At 44.1% G+C, this 21,593-nt stretch overlaps 1 protein-coding gene across 9 annotated transcripts in view; it reads left to right on the forward strand.

The window, feature by feature from the left end:
- Positions 1-7,539: 7,539 nt before the first annotated feature.
- The window catches only part of LOC135895862 (uncharacterized), a 37,124-nt gene continuing 23,070 nt past the window's right edge, over positions 7,540-21,593 (forward strand). For all 9 annotated transcript variants that reach the window (XR_011512067.1, XM_065424061.2, XM_065424062.2 and 6 more), the window contains exons 1-3: positions 7,540-7,682; positions 15,954-16,000; positions 17,715-17,818. Coding sequence is in view for 8 of the 9 variants with exons in the window: in XM_065424061.2 (XP_065280133.1) it covers positions 7,636-7,682; positions 15,954-16,000; positions 17,715-17,818 (198 nt within the window). In the remaining variant the exon portion in view is untranslated. The remainder of the gene's footprint in view (positions 7,683-15,953; positions 16,001-17,714; positions 17,819-21,593) is intronic.

Here is a 21,593-nt window from a genome sequence, read left to right on the forward strand (position 1 = left end):
CGTTGTATTCTGTCCATTATTGTAGCATGGGCTGCTGCGACCTTATTTACTGGTTGTAACTTGGTGTTGCTATAAACTTGTCAGACACAGTGTCCCTGAAAAAAAGACCCCCCCCCCCTTCCATTTGGTCACTAAAAAGTAAGTTTTTTTTCCTCCCTGTAGTGATCACATCTGCAACTCTGCATCACGATTGGTGCCCTGGTTTTGATTATAACTGACGATGATAGCTAACCACGGGTGCCAGATGTGCAGTCTTTTATAAGCAACTTGGTATGCGGCATGCGGAAGACGATAAATTTAGGTACTATTAATCACGTGTTCTGTTCCTGTGTTTGTTGCCTAAATAAAACTGGTGTTTGCGTCCTTATTCTAGCTCGTGCCATGCAACAACATTTAACTATGCAATGTGATGCACACGCCAGTCATCTTAAACAGCTGGTTGACATGAGAGATGTAGATTGGCTCCAGAAAGTAGAACCACTTATGACATAAAACAAATATTTAGCCCCCCAAGAACAAGATGCATTGGGCTAATGTTTTATTTCATTAAAATTTGTTAATTCCTTTTTTTATTTTTTTGTTACTGTGCCGTTTAACGCAGCTTGGGCAATACAAAGAAAGGCGAATGTCGCCTAAAGGCTGTTACCTCGGGCTGCTTCGTTTAGAGGCCGAAGTTCGATCCTAGCCTCATAATCTTTTTTCTTTCAAAATAAATAAGAATGAGGAAACATTTCTGAACTCATTATTGAGTGCATCACCCTACCCGAAGCACGTCTAGGATGACCCCCCTTCACTGTCAAGACCGTAGGCAACATCCACCTTCCAGAAGCTCTTGGGTTCAAAGCTGATGGAAGCATTAGGTGGTCAGCAGTAGGCATAAGAGCAATACATTTAGAGCACTGGCATCACTCGGCTTCCCAGCACCTGGTGGGTCAAGCCCACCGCCTCTTTCTCTCGCAACTCCCTCCTATTTCTTGACTAGCATTTTGTATAGTGAATGTGAAATAGTTTAATAGAGCCACACTCCTTTTTTTTCCCCTGTAAGACATCATTTATTTATGTAAAAATAAAAAAGGACAATATGGTAGCAGTTAGATCTGTCACATTTCGTTAGCGTTTAGAAATGTATTTGTTGTTTATTCACAGTACCCTTCTAATTTAATTTAATTTCATTTATTTACTCTCGGGGCCATTCGACGTTACAGAGACGAGTGGGTATACAAGAATGCAAATGGGTATACAAGAATACATTTGTAGTAGGCAGGTTAATGAAGATGATCACATAAAGTACACTTGAAGGCTTCGGGTACTGCGATGGAGACGACTGAGGCAGGAAATGTGGTTCCAGTCCGCACTTGTCTTCGGAACAAATGAATCAAAATAAAGATTAGTCTTGCAGCTTGGCACGCCAACTTTGAACCGGTGGTCCATGCGGGATGAAAAGTAAGTGGGAGTAATAAAGAGTGATTGCTTTAGGGTGTCATTGGTGAAATATATTTTGTGAAAGAGCCGTAAATGAGAAATACGATAGTGTAAGGAAAGGTCAGGAAGATCTAATGTTTTCTTCATAAGCGGTACACTGGCTGAACCAGCATAATTGAGAAAGTATAAAATGAACAGAACGATTTTGGGTGGATTTGAGGACTTGTATGAGAGATTTGGTGTGAGGATCCCAAATGGAAGAAGCATACTCTAGTTTCGGGCACACAAGAGCATTGTATAGAAGTAGGTTTAAGGACACGGGAGCCAGGGAAAAATTACGGCAAAGAAAACCAAGTGTGCAGTTAGCATTATTAGTGATATGTACAACGTGCGTTTTCCATGATAGGTTGGCAGTAATGTATACGCCAATATACTTATGATCAGAGACTGAAGTTGAAGAGTTATTAAGAAAGTAGGTGCATGAAGACTGGTTAGGCGTCCGTGTTATTATCATTGCTTTGCACTTACCAATATTTAGTTTCAGAGACCAGGTGTGACACCAAGTGGAGATATTATCCAGATCAGATTGAAGAGTGGCGGCACCAGGAGGTTTAGATATTTGTCTATATAATACGCATTCATCAGCATAGAGTCAAATTTGTGACTCATTGGAATCGGGAAGGTCGTTAATATAAATTTGAAAAAGCAGAGGACCTAGTGCGGAGCCTTGGGGAACTCCGGATGTTACGGGGCATACAGGTGAGTCACAGTCATTAACTGAAACGTTCTGGGTACTGCCCTGCAAAAAGCACTCGATCCACTTCATCGGATTAGTATCAAGATTTAGTTTACTAAGCTTGAAAAGTAGTAGTTGATGTGACACAGTATCAATTGCTTTTGTGGAATCTAAGAAAATGCAATCCACAAATGACGAACAATCCAAAATGGAAAACAAATCATTGGTAAACGCGACGAGTTGAGTTTCGCAGGAGTGGTGTTTGCGAAAACCATGCTGATTAGGTGTTTAGAAACAGTTCGATTCAAGATGTGAAATAAGTTTAGAATATATTGTATGTTCAAGCAGCTTGCATGGAATTGATGTTAATGAGGTAAGCCTGTAGTTGTGGGCACATTGAACATCACCAGATTTATGCACCGGAACCACCTTCCAGTCGTCCGGCAACGTGGCGCTCTGCAATGACTGCGAAAAGACATATGACAATATAATGAACGAATAAGTCTGGGTGTTTTTCAAAAACCTTTAGTCAATACCATCGGTACGAGATGACGATGAAAGTTTCGCAACTTGAATGAGTTTAGAAATGCCTACCCAGTCGATAAGGATAGGGTCCATTTGAAAGAAGTCAGGTGCAGAAATAATAGGAACGGTTATTGGTGCAACATGTGAAAAAGATGATGAAAATGCGTCATTGAGTAAGATACAGCACTGTTTATTTGAGACAAAGAATCCATCATTCTTGAAGCGAACTTCATCGGATTAGGATTCCTTGAAGGCATGCATATAGTTGAGGGTACAGTAACCCGTTAATTCTACCCCGGTTAGCTCAAAATTTTCGATTAATTTGATTCCGACCGAAGGTTCGGACAGCGCCCATATACTTGTGTGGTCCAAGACTTCCGTTATTTCTATCTCAAATTGGCTTTTGCTGGATAATCCCAACGTGACTGGTCAGCTTCGCCGCCATGCATCCGTGTTATGCAGTGTAGAATACGAAGAATGGAAATGGGCCACTGTAACGGGGCATATTACACGTTCCTTGTACGTACGCGTGCATGCGCCGTCTCCGGTCCCAGTAGGAGCACCTAGACGCTAAATAAGCATACTGGCAACCATTGAAAGCTGTTTGTGGCGTTTCTGTCGCGGTTTGAGCTCTCGTTCGCCTCCCATGCGTGTCTCGTATACGAGTCCGTTACCGGGGCCTAGTCACATAATCGTACGCGCGCACACGTGCTGTGCAGCGAGAAGCGGAGAAAAACCATCTGTGTTTTGGGAAAGCGAGCGAAAAGGAAGGCTGTAATATGAAAAACTCTGAAAGCGAGAGGATATTTAGCCCCCCCCCCCCCCCCCCAAAAAAAAAAAACAAAGCGAGATTTTTATCTAAATCTCTGAAAGCATGCCAGTAAACTTATTAGGCATTTCGGTGACCGCACTATGACTGGAGACGGCACATGTGCGTTTGCGAATTAAGGAACACATCCTATGTCACGTAATCAATTGCACTTTTACCTGCGTAACATGCTTCACTGCATGGCATGCCTGAATTGTGGCGAAGCTAACTTCAAAGGCAAATACTGTCAAGTGAATTAGCGGCGTTTCGGTGTTCCTACTATCTTCATTAATTCGACCTGTCGGATAATTCGAGCAGTTTTCTCCTGTCGCGTCAGGGTGGAATTAACTGAAATCGACAGTAGTACATAAGGGGGTGCAGTACAAACAAAAATGATTACGAAGTAGTAGTCCCCCCCCCCCCCCCCCTAAAAAAAAAGAAGCATTAGAACGAAGCACAGGACAAAAGTATGCTAACAGAGTTTAGCTAGTTAGAAACAGTGTAAGATACAATAAAAATAGAAAAAAAATTCACCGACGATTACGATACTCCCTAATGCGAAATTTGAGCGCAGCTTTATACATGTTTTCTTTTGCACTATTCAAGGTTACCGAACTTTTCAACAGGCCGCAGTACTACGCAAGGGCAAAGGAAAACAACAAGCGCAAGGCCAAGCTTCTCTGTCAGTTAGAAACGAATGCACCGCAATAGAACTGCAAATACCAGATTTGTGTAACGATTTCAGAGAACTTGTGGCAGTAAAGCTACCGGCCAATGGTTATACACTCTGTGCGTACTACAGACCCCTAACGGGCAAGGACCAGAATGACACCTACCAATGGCTCGGAAAGGCGCAGTCACAAGCCGGAGGCCTTCCTGTTTTAGTGGGGGGAGAATTTAAAGCCGAACACCTAACCTGGGGCTATGCCAAAGCTGATTTGAGAGGGCGCATACTACACGGTGCAATAGAAATGTCAACCCTTGACATATGCAACACACCAGAAACCACGACCTCCTCTGTAAAAGTTTATAGAGGAAGTCGTGCCAGAAACACCAACTCGCATAGGGCTACATGAGTGACAACATGACACAACACCTGATCTGACACTAGCCACTCCAGGGCTCATAAGGGTGGTATAGTATCGACGACATGGGCAGGTGACCATTTACCAATAATAGTCACGGTCAATCTCAAAAAGATCCCGGAAAGGAGGGAAACTGTTTGTAGACTGGAAAAAATTTTGAATGGCAACCATACAGGAGTACCTTTTTTTGCGGACTTTCAACAATTCAGCGCTATGGTCGCGGAGGCGCAGCCAGAGCCCAGAGGGACTAATCCTCTGCGAAGGCACTGCAACTCACACGAATATGCATCTTGCAAATCTATGGCGTAAAGTCAACCGTTTGATACCGTAATGCCGGTATAAAAGAAAGCATTACGAAAATCTCATTCGCCCTAAACATCAATATCCACTCATACCAACGACAACTAGACGCAGACGCTTGACACAATACGTGCGCCACGCTTGGCCGCGAACCCGATCTAAAAAGGCTATGGCAGATTTTGAGGAGCCTGCCTGGCAGAAACAAAGGTGCGTCTCCTCTCGCGGAACTATTCTTTTGCGAGAAGAGCGAGCAGCGCTGGAGGACCGCGTTATCCACACTTTCTTGCCGCATGCTGCCGAAGCGCCTCTGGAACCGCTGCCTTGTGCCACGATAGACAACGCGAACGAGGAGCTGGACACGCCCTTTACGCTTGAACTCGCAGCAGCCATTGCACAAGCCAAAACGAAGTCGGCTCCCGGACACGATAGAGTGACTTGGCAGGGACTTCGAAAGCTCAGCAATGAAGCTCTAGAACAGCTCTTAACAATTGTCAATGAATCCTGGGGATCAGGACTAGTGCCAGATTCACTAAAACTATCTCTCATCTACCTTATACCGAAGCCGAGCAAAGAACACACGAAAGCAGCTAATCTAAGGCCCGTAGCTCTAACTTCAACTGTCTGCAAATTGATAGCAACAAGAGAATACAGCACTATATGGAATTCGTACAACCAGCTTTGCACCCTACACAAACAGGTTTCCGGCCGGACATGGACGCACATGACTGCCTATGGTTGCTCCGCAGAGTGATCAACCGCAAGTCTCTCAAACAGATGCCTGACTATATGCTTGCGGTATATATGCGTGAACCATTCGATAACGTCATGTAAGAGGTCATCCTACAGGAATTGGTAGCCAGGCATCCCAACCAAGGAACATATAATTGGATCCGTAGGTTCCTTCAAAGCAGACCAATTCAGCTCCATGGCAAGGCACCGAGGGAAGTCCGAAGACCTACCACTTGGATAGGGGAATACCGCGGGGCTCCATTCTCAGGTTTATGCTATTCAATCTGGCCATGCCACAGATGGCAGAACGACTTGAGGGAGAAACTTCGGCCCACTTTGCTATTTACTCTGACCAAATCACAATGTGGATGGAAGCTGCGGATTATTCGAATGAGCAGAGAATGCAAACCGAACGGCAAGCAGCGATTATTAGCCTTACCGACACTAGCTTAGGACTGCAACTGTCGCCAGAGAAGATGGAACTGATCAGCGTATAGAAGGAAAGAAAGCGACTAATTAAAGCAAGCAGATCATGTTACACATCGGCCAAAGCGACATTCTATCGACCAATGGACAAATTAGGATCCTCGGCGCACAGATTGCTGGCTGCAGTGGTCTCCAGCAATCGATTCGCACACTGAAGCAAAAAATGCGTGGCTCTGCTATCGCAAACACCAGAGACTAGCTTAGCTGGGGGAAGGTCAGTAAAATAGTACCAAACCGCACACTTAGGAAGGAACGCAATGATAAAGGAATGCCAGAAATCGGATATCCTTACGGTGTCTCTCTTTCGGTTCGATCACAAAGTGCGAGTTCTTGGAGTACTTTGTTTGCATGAGTAGATCGATACACAGCCTTGGAGTTAGCGGCACATATATACTGACTCCAGGGGATTGGCCAAGGAATTCGCTTACAAGAGCACGGGGTCAGTTGCACTGATTTTCATCTTCACTTCATACTCTTCATACGCTGCGATAAAAGCATGCCGTGTTTGACCACGACTAGTGCTGGAACGCGAGCAGTAGTGTTTGACAGCGTGACCAAATTCGCTTGGGCATGCAGAACGATGTTTATTTCCAATATTGTTGCCCCTCCGAAATCGACCGAACCTGTTTTGTGTGATTTTGTTTCACAACGCCGTTCGAGCGGAATGTCTGGCACTAGTGGTAGTAAGACAGTCGTCTTAGACCAAGATAACCGTCTTGAAGGAATGGTGTTTCGGTGTGGCTTATTTTTAATCGAAAGCTAGGCGGCCATTAAAGGCGTATAATCAATATGGCTGCAGGGTACGCTGCACTGACTCGCACATGTGTGCGTCCAGGAATTCTTCCAACTGCAGAAATATTTGCACGAAATCTTGTGGAAAACTAAAATTGCTTTTGCTAGAGCCCCACAGAAACGTTCGCACAATAGGCGTCCAGGCGTGTAGCCGAAGTTGAGAGCCTCGTAAAATTGGGCCATATTTCGCCGATATGTTTATTTTTTCGTATGTGATAGGAGTGCTCGTACTTCCATACTCAATGAAACCGATCCTAATGTAACTTTAGAATGCTAACTATACCTCTGCATACCGCTGCTACGTGGCCCCAAGCAGCACCCATTGATACGCGAACGCCGCACTTCAAAAAAATTGTTGCTTTATGTGCACACGAAGAATGCGTTTCAATAGCTCTCATCAAGATTGCGACTGGAGAATGCTTTCACAGGCTTCTCTGCCGTAAGGAAGCCTTTAATTTATCGCCGACATCGCTCTGCTGGTGCGTGTTTACTGGGTTGATATACAATTGTTCTCCGCCAAGGTTTGTAAACATGACACTATATGTACAGTTCTTTTTATATTCACTTTTCTTTCGACGCATTGTTGTTCAGGTCACTGTAGGATGGCGACAGCTGTTCTCCAACCCGTGACACCCACTATAAACGAAGGAAACCGCATCTTATTTTAAGATGGTCTTTAGCAGTGCTAGACGGGCGTCAAGTTCAATACTCTTCGCTTCAATGAGCACGCGCACTGCGTGCATTACAGGAATATGCCTTCGCGGCAAACGTCGACCAACAAGGCAGATTTTTTATTCAGGTATGTTGCTTTGCTGCTCGCATTCGCTACTTAGTTCAGTCGCTGTTGTAAGGTTTAAACCGTTTTCTAGAAAATAGCGATGGCATGGTGTGGTATGGTAAAGCTTTATTGAAGTCCTGCAGATCGTAAGTCATCACGAAGCGGGCCGCTCCCACGTTAGGAACCGGAAGGCCATGCTCTCGGCCGCATCGTGGGCCTGCTGGATAGCCCAGAATTGGTCAGCCAAAAGGGAGCTGCGGAGAACCGCCTCCCATCTGGCCGAGCTGTTATCGATGATAGAACGTGACCGGGCACACCGCCAGAGCATGCGTTCTAACGTGGCTATTTCTCGGCAATCGCGGCAAGTACCATCGGTGTAAGTATCCGGATAGATTGTATGTAAGAGCGACGGATTGGGATAGGTATTCGTTTGTAGCAGGCGGAGCGTTAGTGCTTCAACTATATTGATCCACGAATGAGGAACGAAGTGGGTTCTACGGCTGAGATAGTAGTGTTTCGTAATCTCGTTGTTGGTGGAAGGCGCATCCCTGTTCTTTGTGGAGTCGTTTTCCGATTGCTCGGGGATAGCGCAGTGGGCAAGTTCGCGCGTACCAACTCGTTTAGGTTGGGAGGAGCACCTTCTATCTGACCCTGATGTGTGGGAAACCAATAAATGAAGAGGTGTGTGATTTCCTTGCCCCCAAGAAGTCTGAGGGCCTGTTTGGAAATGGCGCCTTTCTTCAAACACTCTAACTGCAGACATTGAATCGCTATATATAGCATCCAGTGAGCTATCCAGTAGGGCTAGTGCAATAGCCATTTATTTATTTACTTACTTGTTTATTTATTTATTTATTTATTTATTTATTTATTTATTTATTTAAGATACTTTCAAGGCCCGGAAGCATTACAGAAAGGAGTGGGCGAACATAACAAAGAAATTGTGCTATATACAAAGACATATTCAACGTGGCGTTTCATGAATGCTGGTTTTGAAGGTGTCGATATCCAGGATGGCTGCAACGGTGGCGGGAAGGTGGTTCCAATCTTTGCTTGTGCTAAGGATGAATGCATTACTACAAAATTTACTACGTGAAGACGGCACAACAACTTTGAAACTGTGGTCAGAGCGAGATGATATGTACGACGGTTGGGTGATAAGCTGTTCTTTCTGCAAAGGGTTGTGGTGGTAGATTTTATGGAATAACGAAAGGCGGAAGCATCTACGACGGAAAGAAAGTTCTGGCAAGTTAAGTGTTGTCTTCGTTGAGGTAACGCTAGCATGTCGGGAGTAGTTTGATAAAATGAAACGCGCTGCACGATTTTGAATGGCTTCTATGCTGTTTATGAGTGTAATGTTAGCCGGGTCCCAAATGGCGCATGCGCATTCTAGTTTGGAGCAAACTAATGTTTTGTAGAGAGTTAGTTTCAGTGACGATGGTGCGGATGAGAAGTTTCGGCGCAAATAGCCCAACATGCGATTGGCATTGCCACATATAATGTCGACATGCATGTGCCAGGAAAGGTGGCTGGTGATGTTTAGTCCAAGGTATTTGTACGATGAGACAACTGAGAGGGCTATTTTTTTAGGAAATATGTATGCAGGTTAGTAGTATTGGTACGCTGTGATTCGCGCATGCATTTACATTTGCTTAAATTAAGCTTCATAGACCACTTGTTATACCATAACAGAACGTTATTAATGTCGTCTTGAAGTTTATGAGAATCATTGAGGTCAGTAATTTTATGATATATAACGCAGTCACCAGCAAAAAGCCTAATAGTAGAAAATTTCACACAGGAAGCAAGATCATTAATATAGATTAGAAAAAGTAGAGGACCGAGAACCGACCCTTGCGGCACGCCTGACGTTACCGCGAGAGGCGCAGACGACGAACTGTTCGCGATTACGTATTGTGTTCTATTAGCAAGAAAGTTTTTAATCCAGTCCAGTACTAGCGGGTAAATGTTAAGAAGACTAAGTTTATAGATTAGTAGGTTATGGGATACGGTATCGAAGGCTTTAGCAAAATCGATAAAGATGCAATCGGTGTCAAATCCTAAGTCGGTGTCAGAAAAGGCGTCGTTAGTAAAGCAAGCTAGTTGCGTTTCGCAGGAGAAGGATTTCCTAAAGCCATGCTGACTGTTGTTAAAAAAAGAGTTCGTCTCAAGAAAATCAACTATGTGGGAATATATAATGTGCTCCAGCATCTTACAGGGAATGCTGGTTAGTGATATGGGACGCTAGTTTTCGGGACAATGTGTGTTACCTGATTTGTGAACAGGAACCACTTTCCCCACCTTCCAGTCGCTTGGTAGTGATGAGCAGTGTAATGATTGTTGGAATATCCTAGAAAGAATAATTGATGAATACAGTTCGGTACACTTGAGTATACTTGGTACACTGAGTATACACTTGTTCAGCAATTTCCGAGCTACTTGTCCGAACCGAGGCAGCATTGGTGATTCCCCGCTGACCATCGACAGCGACGATGGTGAACACCGACGACCCTTGCATGAGGCAGCATCCACAAAGCTGACCTGCCGCTGATCACTCTGTAATTGCCTAAGAAGGTTGGCCGCCCTTGCTCTCCTTTTACCACGATTATGATCTGGGTGCATGTTCCTTGGTAGGGGCGCGACCGTAATGTTCTCACGAATCGATGGAGGAACGTCAGAGAACGCCTACGCTATTCTACCGGCGTGATGTCCGAGTTCCTGCAAGGTGGATCTCCCTGCCTTAGTTGTAGTGAGGCAAGTTAGCTGTGCGCACTCCTGGGCCTCTGCAATGTGTTCCAGAGTATTGTGAATGCCAAGCTGCATTAAGCGCTCTGTATAAGTGTATACGGGTAACCCGAAAACCCGCTTGGTAATCTTCCTAAGCTGTGCATTCAATTTATCTCGCTCTGCTCGTTTCTATCGATGCATGGCTGCCACGTACCTAAAGTGGCACAGAACGAAAACATGCATTAGTCGAATAAGGTTATCCTCCTAGAGTCCATGATGCCAATTTGATTCTCTCCGAAGTAAACGAATGGCACTTTAAGTTTTAGCAATTAGCTTGTCTATAGTGTTTTTTTGTACCACTTGTACCCCCTGACTCAATAATCATGCCCAATACCTTGATTGAATCGGCTCTGGGTATGCGGCAACCATTTCTAGTATATAGGTTGGTGTCTGTGTCTTCTAACGATGTCTGACCCTTGGGCCTTGGATCACGTTTCTTGGGTATGTGGCAACCATTTCTAGTATATAGGCTGGTGCCCCTGTCTTCTAACGACGTCCAACCCTTGGGTTTTGGACCACGTTTCTTGCGACTATACAGTAGGAGTCCCGACTTCAAGGGGAGCATCTGATACCAGTTGGTTCGAGATAAGTTTCGACAGTGTCTATGGCCTCTTGTAAGGCTCCCTCAATCTGGCCATCATTGGCTCCTGTGGACTATATAGTGATACCATCAGCATCCATGGTCTCTGGGATGATTTTAATCTTCAGAAGCTTTCTGTTATATTGAATAAAGAAGGGGGAAACAGCAATAACCCCGAAAATATTAATAAAGTGCGAACTCTAGCATCTACAAAACAATCACTTGCAGACCTCTTGCATAGTTCCAATAACCCTGCATGCGCAATGGGTTCCAGCCACCACCGTGAGGGGTAGAAGTGCGGGAGAGCGCAAAATGCGCGTCGGAAGCTTATTGGCCGCGTGGGCTCTGCTACAGGGTGCACTGAGTTTTCTGCGATGTTCCGATATACACATAACGTTTCGCTGCATCTGCTAACGCAAGCTTGGCTCTGCGCAGCAGGATAGGTAGAATATATTTTACCACGTGTCCGCGCTAGCGGCATGAAGGCGTCGTTGACTACTACAATGCGAAAGCGGCGAAGGGAAACGACTTCACTGCAGGAGGTAGAGCTTTTGCCCAGCCTTGCGTCGTTGCTGATTTTATTAGAGAAAATTACGCAACAAAATAAGCTTGGCGTGCAGCAATATCCCATGCACTGGTGTAGCAACCTAGCGCCATCATCTATACTCTGTTTCAGCAGTTACCCGCAGCAGAGACGAGCCTACGCGACCTGCGAGTGTAGATTCTTGCGTAGCGAGATGTAGTGCCAGCAGTGACATAGCCAGAAATTTAGTTCGGGGTTGGGGGGGGGGGGGGGGCGGGAGGGGGCTCACGTTGCAGCTCAGTCTTCTCGTTATGGATTTGTCGAGTGATCAAATACATGAATGATAACTGCATTGACATTGCCAAACATGCTGCAAACGAATTCTTGAACGCTATGCACTGGGAAGACAAGTAAAAGATGTATTTTTTTCATGAAAGAATACACACGTATGTCCCAAAAATTGTACCCGAAATAAGTGATATGAATGCTTCCATGTTTTTCGTGTATTTATTAAGTAAAGAAAAAATTACATGAACTTTAGAACTATATCAGTTCGAAACCAGCAAAGCAGTGCATGCAGCTGATAAGAAATATATGAAGGCCATGAAGTGAACAAGTTGAGAACAAATATTTTAATGAAACTTTCATTCAAGAACATTGTTTACATTTTTGTACAAATGCAACGGCCAAGGAAAAATATCAGTGACGCTGTTCTTTGTTCTAATGTATTGTGCAGGAGCAGCTGTCATCTGTCGTGTATTGTGAGTAATTGCACCGAAATTATAGTCGCAACAGAGAGCACATATGAAAAGCAGGAGTTCTGCAAAATATACGAGGGTGAGTCAAATGAAAGTGAGCCAATGCGAATTTATATATGACAAACGGCGTAATTTATTTAAAAGTAGTCTCCATGACCATTTAGACATTTGTCCCGTTGACTAAAGACTCGCGTGATTCCCGTCTCATAAAATTTCTTGGGTTGCTGCTTCAAAACGTCTGTAACTGACTCTTTCACGTCATCTTCCGACACGAATCTGGTTCCTTTGAGCTGTTTTTTCAATTGCCCCACAATCTGGAAGTCGCAGGGCGATGGGTCTGGGCTGTATGGCGGATGTTGCAGCGTTTCCCACTTGAAATTTGCCAGCTTTTTTGTTAACCACATCAGCGACGCGGGGATGGGCATTGTCATGGACCAAGATGACTCCATTCGTCAATTTTCCACTTCGTTTGGTCTTGATTGCGACACGCAGTCGATACGGCGTTTCACAACATTTGAAACGATTGATAGTCTCTGCAGGTTTAGCTAATTCGATCAGTAACGGCTCATGACGATCGAAAAAAAAGTGACTAACACGTTTCCGGTGGAAATGATGGCCTTTCTTTTCTTTGGGGTGGTGAATTCGAATGTTTCCACTGTAAGCTTTGCCGTCGTGTTTCAGGCTCGTAGTAGTGGCACCATGATTCGTCCCCGGTCACAACTGCAGCGAAGTCGTCACCCTCATTGTGATACCGGATTAGGCGACTCAAGGCAGCGCCGAAACTCTCCGTCTTCTGGCGGTGGTTCAAAATCTTGGGCATCCATTGCGCACACAAGAGCCGATAACCGAGATGTTCATGAATTATGGTGTGACCCGAACCGTGGCTGATTTTCGCGCGCTCTGCCAGTTCATTGATGCTTATCCTCCGTTCTTGTCTAATCAGTTCATCAACCTTTGCAATTGTATTGGGGGTGAATGCACGGCGGCTTTGGCCCGGCCTTGGATCGTATTTGAAGCGCTCACGCCCTTCTTTGAACCGTTTGCTCCAACGCTTCACAGTGGCCAATGAAATACAATGCTCAACGTACACGACAACCATATGGAGACTAATTTCTTTTCGGGAAACACTTTCAGCTGTCAAAAACCTCACGGCACCATGTTGTTCAGCTCTTGGAGCGTCTATTATGTCACACAACCATTTTAAACTCAGTGTATGAGAACATTAAAGAACATTTATCCTCACAGTTGTGTGCCACTTTTGTAAATGAGAGATACCCGTGTGCTACGCGCATGCCTAATTAACAGAGAGTGAACCACACCATTATTGAGCGGGATGCATTGGCTCACTTTTATTTGACTCGCCCTCGTACAGTAGAAATGCGAAGATACAATGAAATATCCAAATGCGAAGATAAAGCTTGATAAATGGCAAGAAAGTGTCACTTGAAACAAAGTTCACTGCACGATTACACAACACTTTGCAACAACATATTTAAATATACGTATAAGTCTCCAATAAATCTACGCATCTAAGAAATATTCACTGTATATATTGCGTCAAACAAAACAAATAAACATGTTGCGCAATCACATATTCACAGATCACAGAATCCTAAGTCCTGCCCCCTCTGCTTCCACATCCCCTGACGTATCGCGCGCGACGGAAGGCAGCGCGCTTCCTCCCCGCTTTTCTCCTTTGCGCACACACGACTGAGCCATCATCGTCGGCTCACCCATGCGATGCCCCCCCCCCCCACCCCCCCACCCCCGCTTTCACTCGCACATACAGCATGCGGCGCACGGTCACGATGTTATCGCCCTTGGATTTTATCCGGAACATGACGGTGACGGCAGGAATGCGCTTGGAGTGCCCATATAATTGCTATCGCAATAATATAATAAGATTATCCGGCATCTGAAGCGTCCCACGGCTCATCACTTTGCGCAAAAGAAGTAGCAAAAGCAAAATTTCACCATGCGACAATTCACTGCGCCGCAACAATGTCTTCTTTTCTTTTGTGGGGCAGGGGCACCGAAATAAAATAAACCCGAAGGTAAGCGTGTTGGCCACAATCGAATGCCTACTTTGGGCACCTAATGTGGCTACCGAAGGAATATCGAAGAAAACGTGAGACGCTTGGTTTACGGAGAACCATACGCATACTGCTTGGTATCCTACACCGCCGAGACAAGACTTTCCGGGGAGGTTGCGCCCAAGCGAACGCGTTGTAATACGTCGAATCCCCTCAGTGATGGCGGTGAGCGACCACGGTTTCTTTTTGTCGTCTGCTAGCCAGAAGGCGTCCAAAACTCTGCCAGGTGAAAACTATTCGGCCAAAGAAAAGCGAACGCGCACTGAAGTGCGCCGCGCGGCGGTCGAGGCAACACGAGGAAAACGCATGCGCTCTGTCTAGCTCTGGCAGCCCGCGGATAGCAAGAACGAGAAAATTAAAGAGGGTCAATGTGTCCTCGCGAATAAAAGTCAAAGTACAAAAAGAAAACATAAGAACGTAGTTACCTTTGCTGGCTTTAGTGTCTTGACGTGGATGCTTTGGCACAGGTAAAAAAAAATGATATTCTTTTCTGGGACATGACGGGGCACAAATGAACCACCACAACGCTTCGTCTCATCGGACCTCGCTGCGCGCTTTGACAACTTGCCGGATAGTGTGTTGATTTAGCTTGCCCCTTTGTATTCTCCATTGTACGATTTTAGAAAAGTCAATGCACCTTTGGTGTCAAATGTTTATAACAACAATAAACCCACAAAGTTCCGGAATTGAAAATCTAAAGCATGACTTTGGAAATGTCAATGCACCTTTCGCGTGAAGAGTTTGAGAACTTTATATCCACAAAGTTTCAGATTGGAAATCCATCCGCTCGTTGGATTCCGCGGCCTTTGCGAGATGCCGCGACGAGCTCACTGGCCATCAAAACGCCCTTGAAACTTTGGGCTTGAATGGGGTTCCTTGCGTTACGTGACTCCCGATGCATGAGCGTTGGCACGGAATCAAGCCCGAGTTCGCAATGTTCGCGCTGAAATGTGTTTCCGAGTGTGAAAAAGACATTGTAGACAAAATCCAGAGTGATTTCCGGTGCCGGGGGTTGTTTTGGTCGGTGGTGCATGACAGCACGAAAAAATTTCGGGTAGGGGTGGGGGGGTGGGGGGTAAAGCGTTGCTTGACTAAATAGCCTTGACCAGCGGTCTTATCGTCGGGTGCTTGCTTGGAAGCTTATGTGCAGGACGAAGCTACAGTTTGTTGCGCGATCTTACTTCGTTTTTTAATAAAATATTTATTGAGACTCTGTGAGACTGAAAATGGAGTTCTTCACTTATTCGAATGAAAACGTGCAAAGATCAGAAAAATAGAAATGCGCGAAGAACAAGCCGCCATCCTCTCGGCTCAGCCTCGCAACCTTTCGTTCGCACCTACAGAATACGGCGCGCGGCCGCGATGTTATCGCACTTTGAATTTATATGGAACATGAGGGCGACGCCGACAACGACGACTGAAATTCGCCTGGAGTGTCCCGTCTTAAATTTGGATTCCAATGCAAAATAGTGATATTGAAGCATGAAGTATAGATGTTTGTGTACGCCTCCAAGTAGCTAAATTCACATCTCATTATCTTCCACCCAATAGCTACACGATCGAGGGAATGACAGTTGGAGCAGTGCTCGTATTTTTGGGTAAGTTCTCTGCCTTCCGTGATTTTCTATTGAGCCACGTCGAGGCTTCTGTCGAAAACACTGACGTTACCTTTAGTAGTTACAGTACACCAAAGTTAAAAAGAAGTGACTGGTTCGGAAGTGTACGTTTTGGTATTCTTTCCTGCTTTTCGTTGTGCCGGTCATTTGTCATTCAGGAGTTTTTACAAAGTTTGTGTCACAGCGAAATTCATGCGTGCGTAAGATCACATTAAAAAAGCAAATGAGTCGAGTGTGCCTTTTCTTTACAGCGAAGCTTTTGTTGCGACTAGACGTGGACAATAATGTCCAGCTCAATATCTCTGCTACTAACGTTCAAATAAAAGTTTATTGAGAGGACAGTTTGCATTGGCACAATAAAACTTCGATGGGAAAAATTTGGCTTGTCGATCGTCATGTGTGCCCAAAATTATCAGTGTGGGATAATTAGCACAAAAGCACCTAACATCTGTCTATTGCGCACTTGCGCTATATGGGATATTCAAAGATGTGTAGCTTTACAACCGTCCAGTGTATTACGACGAAGTTTAAAAGCAATTAAGCATACTTCTGGGGAAACGCAAAATAATAAATGTTGTAGTTATACTTTGAGAGTGCCAAAAAACACGATAAAATCCGTGATAATTAGAGTTATGGATGCCTATGGTGCGACGAAAATGTTTGCTGTTTGCGAATTGCTAGGTGCATAATATGAACCACTGAAGTAAGGAAATGCGCATTGTATGAAGCATGCTGGAGAAATTTTGTAGTTCTGCGCGTGTTGAAAGACCCCGTAGGGAACTTCCAAAGTGCAGTGAGAGCATTTAAAGCGCTCCTTCGGGCAGTCAATTAAGTTTTAGAAGTGTTCACGGGAGCACACAAATCATTAAGGATTGAAGCTGCGTATACGTACGTAGGGGAGGTCAACTACTTGACGTGCGCTACGTGAATACAACCAACTCAGTCTTCTTGATTGATGTCTTGGGAAACGCAAACTATTCTTTAGTATGAGCCTTTCAATAGTTAGCAAAATTTTATTAACTTGTAAAGTATTGACTGAAACGCCGAACGCGCAGTGGAGAACCTGTAGATCGCATTCAGAAATATTGAATTCAATTATTTCCATGAAGATAGCAGTTGTGGTTTCATTTATTTCGGGTTTACAAAAAAACCGTCGGAAATCTGAAAATATACGATGTGACCAGGCGCTTGCGCGTCTTGACATTAGCGGCTTCAAACATGTTTCGAACAAATGATCAGTATTACCACCATTGTTGGATGCAAACGCCACAACTTCATGCACAATTTTCTGCTTTAGCTCAAACAGCGCGTTAGAGAAAACCCCAGCAAGTTAAAGCACAACTGATAGTGATCTTTGCAAGTGACATGCGAACAAACAAACTTAGATATATAGATAGGCAGATACATAGCCCCCAGAAAGTGCGTGAAGTGCTCTTAATGTTAGTAAACGCATCAACTTAAGAAGGTTGGCTTTGACTTCATTCCACTGAAGTACCATCATTTTCGCCCAAAGAATGGGTGTTCTGTTTCGAAAGACCAGCCTGCCAACGCACCTGGATTTATATTTCCCTTCTTATTGCACTTTGATTGCATGGTTGAGCAAATGGGGAGACACTGTAACATATTGTTTACAGAGGTGCAACTAATGAGTGGTGCATAAGAAGAGCGAATCTCAAAATAGTTTTCTGTCGCGCAGGTCTCCTTGGGCCGTCGGTGGGATACAAAAGTAAAGGAACACTTCTTTATCGATGCGAAGACAAGGAGAGAGGAGTGATGCCATCTGGGTATAACGAGACAACGGTACCGGAGATTCGTGTTCACAACTAATCGTCTGCAGAATGACGTTTCTTGCAGGTACACCAAAACGGAAATGCGGGGCTAGTGACGCAACCACGACTTAAGCCCATGACTCTGACATGAGAAAAGATCAGGTATACGCATGCATGTGTCGCTTGCGGGGGCGCTGGAGGGAACCTGTATTGTCGGGAGGGCAGCTCGCCTCCTTGCCTGCTCGTACTATCGCTTGACAACGTAAGATGTGCTTCTGTACCAAAATATTAGCAAAATGATTGCAGCAGGTTGCTCCTTACGGCATTGCCTTACAATTTCCAGTGTATACACAAAATAGGGACCTGCTCAATAATTTCCGCGAGGAGGGAGACGTCCCCTGCGTCGTCTCCCAGTTATAATCGGCCGGTGAAGCTTGAGGCGGTGGGATGATGATGTTTTTTTATATCAAGCATGTCAACCCCACCCGCTATAGGGGATTGACCATGAAATGGACGAATTATTCTAATTTATAATGAAGAATAAGTTTCATATTCTCTATGAACTTAGCGCTGTTGAACGTAACATTATCTGTTAAAATAAAATCAGTAAGAACAAATCGAATCAGTAATGAATAATTTAATGTGCAGAAATATACAAAAGGTGGAATGTTAACTAGGCGTTCGGTTGGATATCATAACAAATGTTTGGAGAGCTGAGCAAATATTCCTGTGACTGAATTTCAAATTGGAGACTTCATACGAAAGAATAACATGTTCTGTTAAGTCCAGGCCAAGTCTTCGAAGTGCTTCTTCTGCAGTAAAGCGGCGACACAATAGGATGAAGTGATGAATTGTTCTTGCTTATTACAAAAGGAACAGAGAGGGGAGGGTACCAAACCTGACCTGTGTAAGTAGAAGTTGAGGGAGGGAATGTGTGGCAACGTAATTTTGTGAGGGAGACCTCAAGCATCTTTGTGTTACAGGATTCACTACGCCAGGGAAATATCAGGTGCTTATATTCTAGAGAAGCAGTCAGCACTGGGTCTAATAATGCTTTCATACTTGAACGCATCTGAATCTAGTCACCGTGATGTATGATATCACTGGTAAAACAGGAAGGACTGGGCCGAAAAGGGACGTCGTTGGCAGTAAATAGGCATTTTCATTAAAAAAAAAACCTTTTATGACCGGATACCAAAATCAAATGAACACATTGTAGAAACTAGCTAGTGAAAGCGTTTTAGCGTGGGCGAATCACTAGACTGTCGCCTTTTAAGTGGCAGCACACCCTGCTAAGTGCGATGTTCGTTTGTACGTGGAACGCTTGGGAGCAGTGCAGTCATTGCGCGCAAGTGGGCATGTCACGTGGTATTTCTTCGTATTTAGTAAGGCATCTGCGGTAATCGCAAAACAACTAATACTTAATAGATAGAAAGTTACAAACTGTACAATAGGACGTTTGGAAGCCGCTCTACAACTGTTTAATTGCAATTTTTTGCCTCACTTCATTGCTTCAGAAGTTGGTTTATTAATCTTGACTAATTATGCAATTACACAGGATACAAAAAAATAGTGTGATATACTCCATGTGGTACGCATTTGGTCGTGCCGTCTTAGGGGGCATCGGTATATTTTTGAACTCTGGCTAAAGTTAGTAGGGACACCCTATATACCACCAAAAGTGATTTTCTTCGCTTACCTGATCGTCGATTTTGCAACTTGCGCAAAATGCCCATGGCGCGTACTCCTTTTGTCGCAATATATTCAATATGCGGATGATTGTACTTGTGAAATATATTCCAGTTGATAGTTAAGCGATATGTGTCTTTATCGGGAAAAAGAAGAATAGCACACTTACATCATTCAGGTTTGAGTGTAAGCTATCGAACCAGCCTTCCAGTTCTATAGATAGTCTTCAGAAGAGTATAGGCTTGGGCTGGTTGGTAACTATGCAAATCTGTAACTCTGTAATAGGACTCTAGTGTAACTCTGTAGATAGCACTGCAAAATTGGGTTAATGGTTGAATTGTCTTTAGCCATAGCAAAAAAGCAATGCCGTCAACATTAACATAGGTACTCACGCCCTGGTGAACGGGTATTCTGCTCAGCAAAATATTAAGCAATAGCGGTGACAGGGATGATCCCCGAGGCACTCATCTTGTTTTCTTGTGTCTAGGAGAAGAAAAGTCACTTTGAAAACAGTAGAATTCCCTCTCTCTTGAAATTCATTTATCCATGCTGCAACACCGTGGCTCTGTAACCAAGTTATCAACCTTAATTGTTCAGTACTATCATAGGCTTTACATATATCTAAACTAACTAAAGCCGCACACTGTTTTTTTGCGACTTTCAAGGTCTACATGCGCGGGCCATGTCTAATGACCAGATTTAAATCTAATTTGACAGGCGCTCGACAACTGGTTTTTTATAATAAAATCTATTATATGCCGATGAAGCCCCTTTCGATAAGTTTCAGCACATCTGAAGTTAACGAAGTCGCTCTTATGTTGTCATATTGTCGACAGTATACCCTGTTCCTTGCTTTGTAAGTAACGGAATAATTTTGGACAACTTATTTTCATGTGGAATCCGTGCACTACAACAGAGTAAGTTGACATCTTGAAAATTTTATTCGGAGCTTCTTGGAACAACATCTTTACCATCGCATTTGTTATTTCGTCCGGGCCAAGTGCTTTAGTTGGCAACGTTAATATGACTGGGCCTGCTTTCGAAGAGGGTACCTCCCTGTAGCTCGAGAATGCCGGAGTAAAAACATAAGCTCGAAGATGCGCTGTGAACCAGCTTTCCGATCCTTTAGCCAATAGTTCTAATTATTATTGTTATTAGTTATGGAAGCACACAAGCACACAAACCAAACAGGGAGTGAGCAAGCTGACAACTACCACCAAGAGAGGCACAACGCCTGTCTACTCTTTCGGGAGGAGGGGAATAAAAAGAGAAGAGGAAAGGAAAACATGAAACGAGGAAACAGGAAATGAAATAGTAAATAAACAAATGACAGAAAGGCTCCTGCATTTCATGCAAGGTATAGACTATTGAGTCTGCATTAACGGTCGCTGAAACACTCTCTTCAAAACGATGGGATGAACATGGCGGTGCATGGTGCTCGAGCATAGCTCGCTATTTTTATCGCCTTCTTCTAGGACTAAGAAAGAGCGATTATATATAGTGTGGACGCCACATAATACTACGCACTGGAACCACACCACATCGCACCACATTTTTTTGCAGGGATTAGAAGCGTTAACTAGAACAGCGACGTATTTCGCCATGTGCATGTTTTCATGGCTAATTTCTTGAAATTGTAAATTGGTGGTATGGGCACAGAACCTCGATTAAACGGATGGTTTAAATGAACTGGCTTGTTTCACTCTTGAGTGAGCAAGTGTCTTAAGGCTAATTAAAATTTTATTAGTGAACGTAAGATAATTAGTGTGTCAAAGCACATTAGTTCAAATGACATTGCTAGTGTCAAAATTATCGAGGTCTTATATCGTCAAAAGCTTAGCTGTTATTTTGTACACATCGATTTGCACTGACAATATCCTCACGAGGGGCTGAAATCGGATAACAGTGGGAAACTAGTATGACAGGATATCAAACTATTAAAGAAGCTGTCAGGGTACGTCACGCTCAAATATGCATAGTACGGCTGTGTGTACCAATAATACCGAAAACGTTTCTTACACTTCTCTTTGAAAACAAAACGATGGGCAAAAATAACGCATGAATTGTGTGCCTATTCCTTTGGAATGTTAGGTAAGCAATATGTTTACGCTATGAAT

The sequence above is a fragment of the Dermacentor albipictus genome, chromosome 2 (genome assembly GCF_038994185.2).
Source record: "Dermacentor albipictus isolate Rhodes 1998 colony chromosome 2, USDA_Dalb.pri_finalv2, whole genome shotgun sequence".
NCBI classification, from domain to species: Eukaryota; Metazoa; Arthropoda; class Arachnida; order Ixodida; family Ixodidae; genus Dermacentor; species Dermacentor albipictus.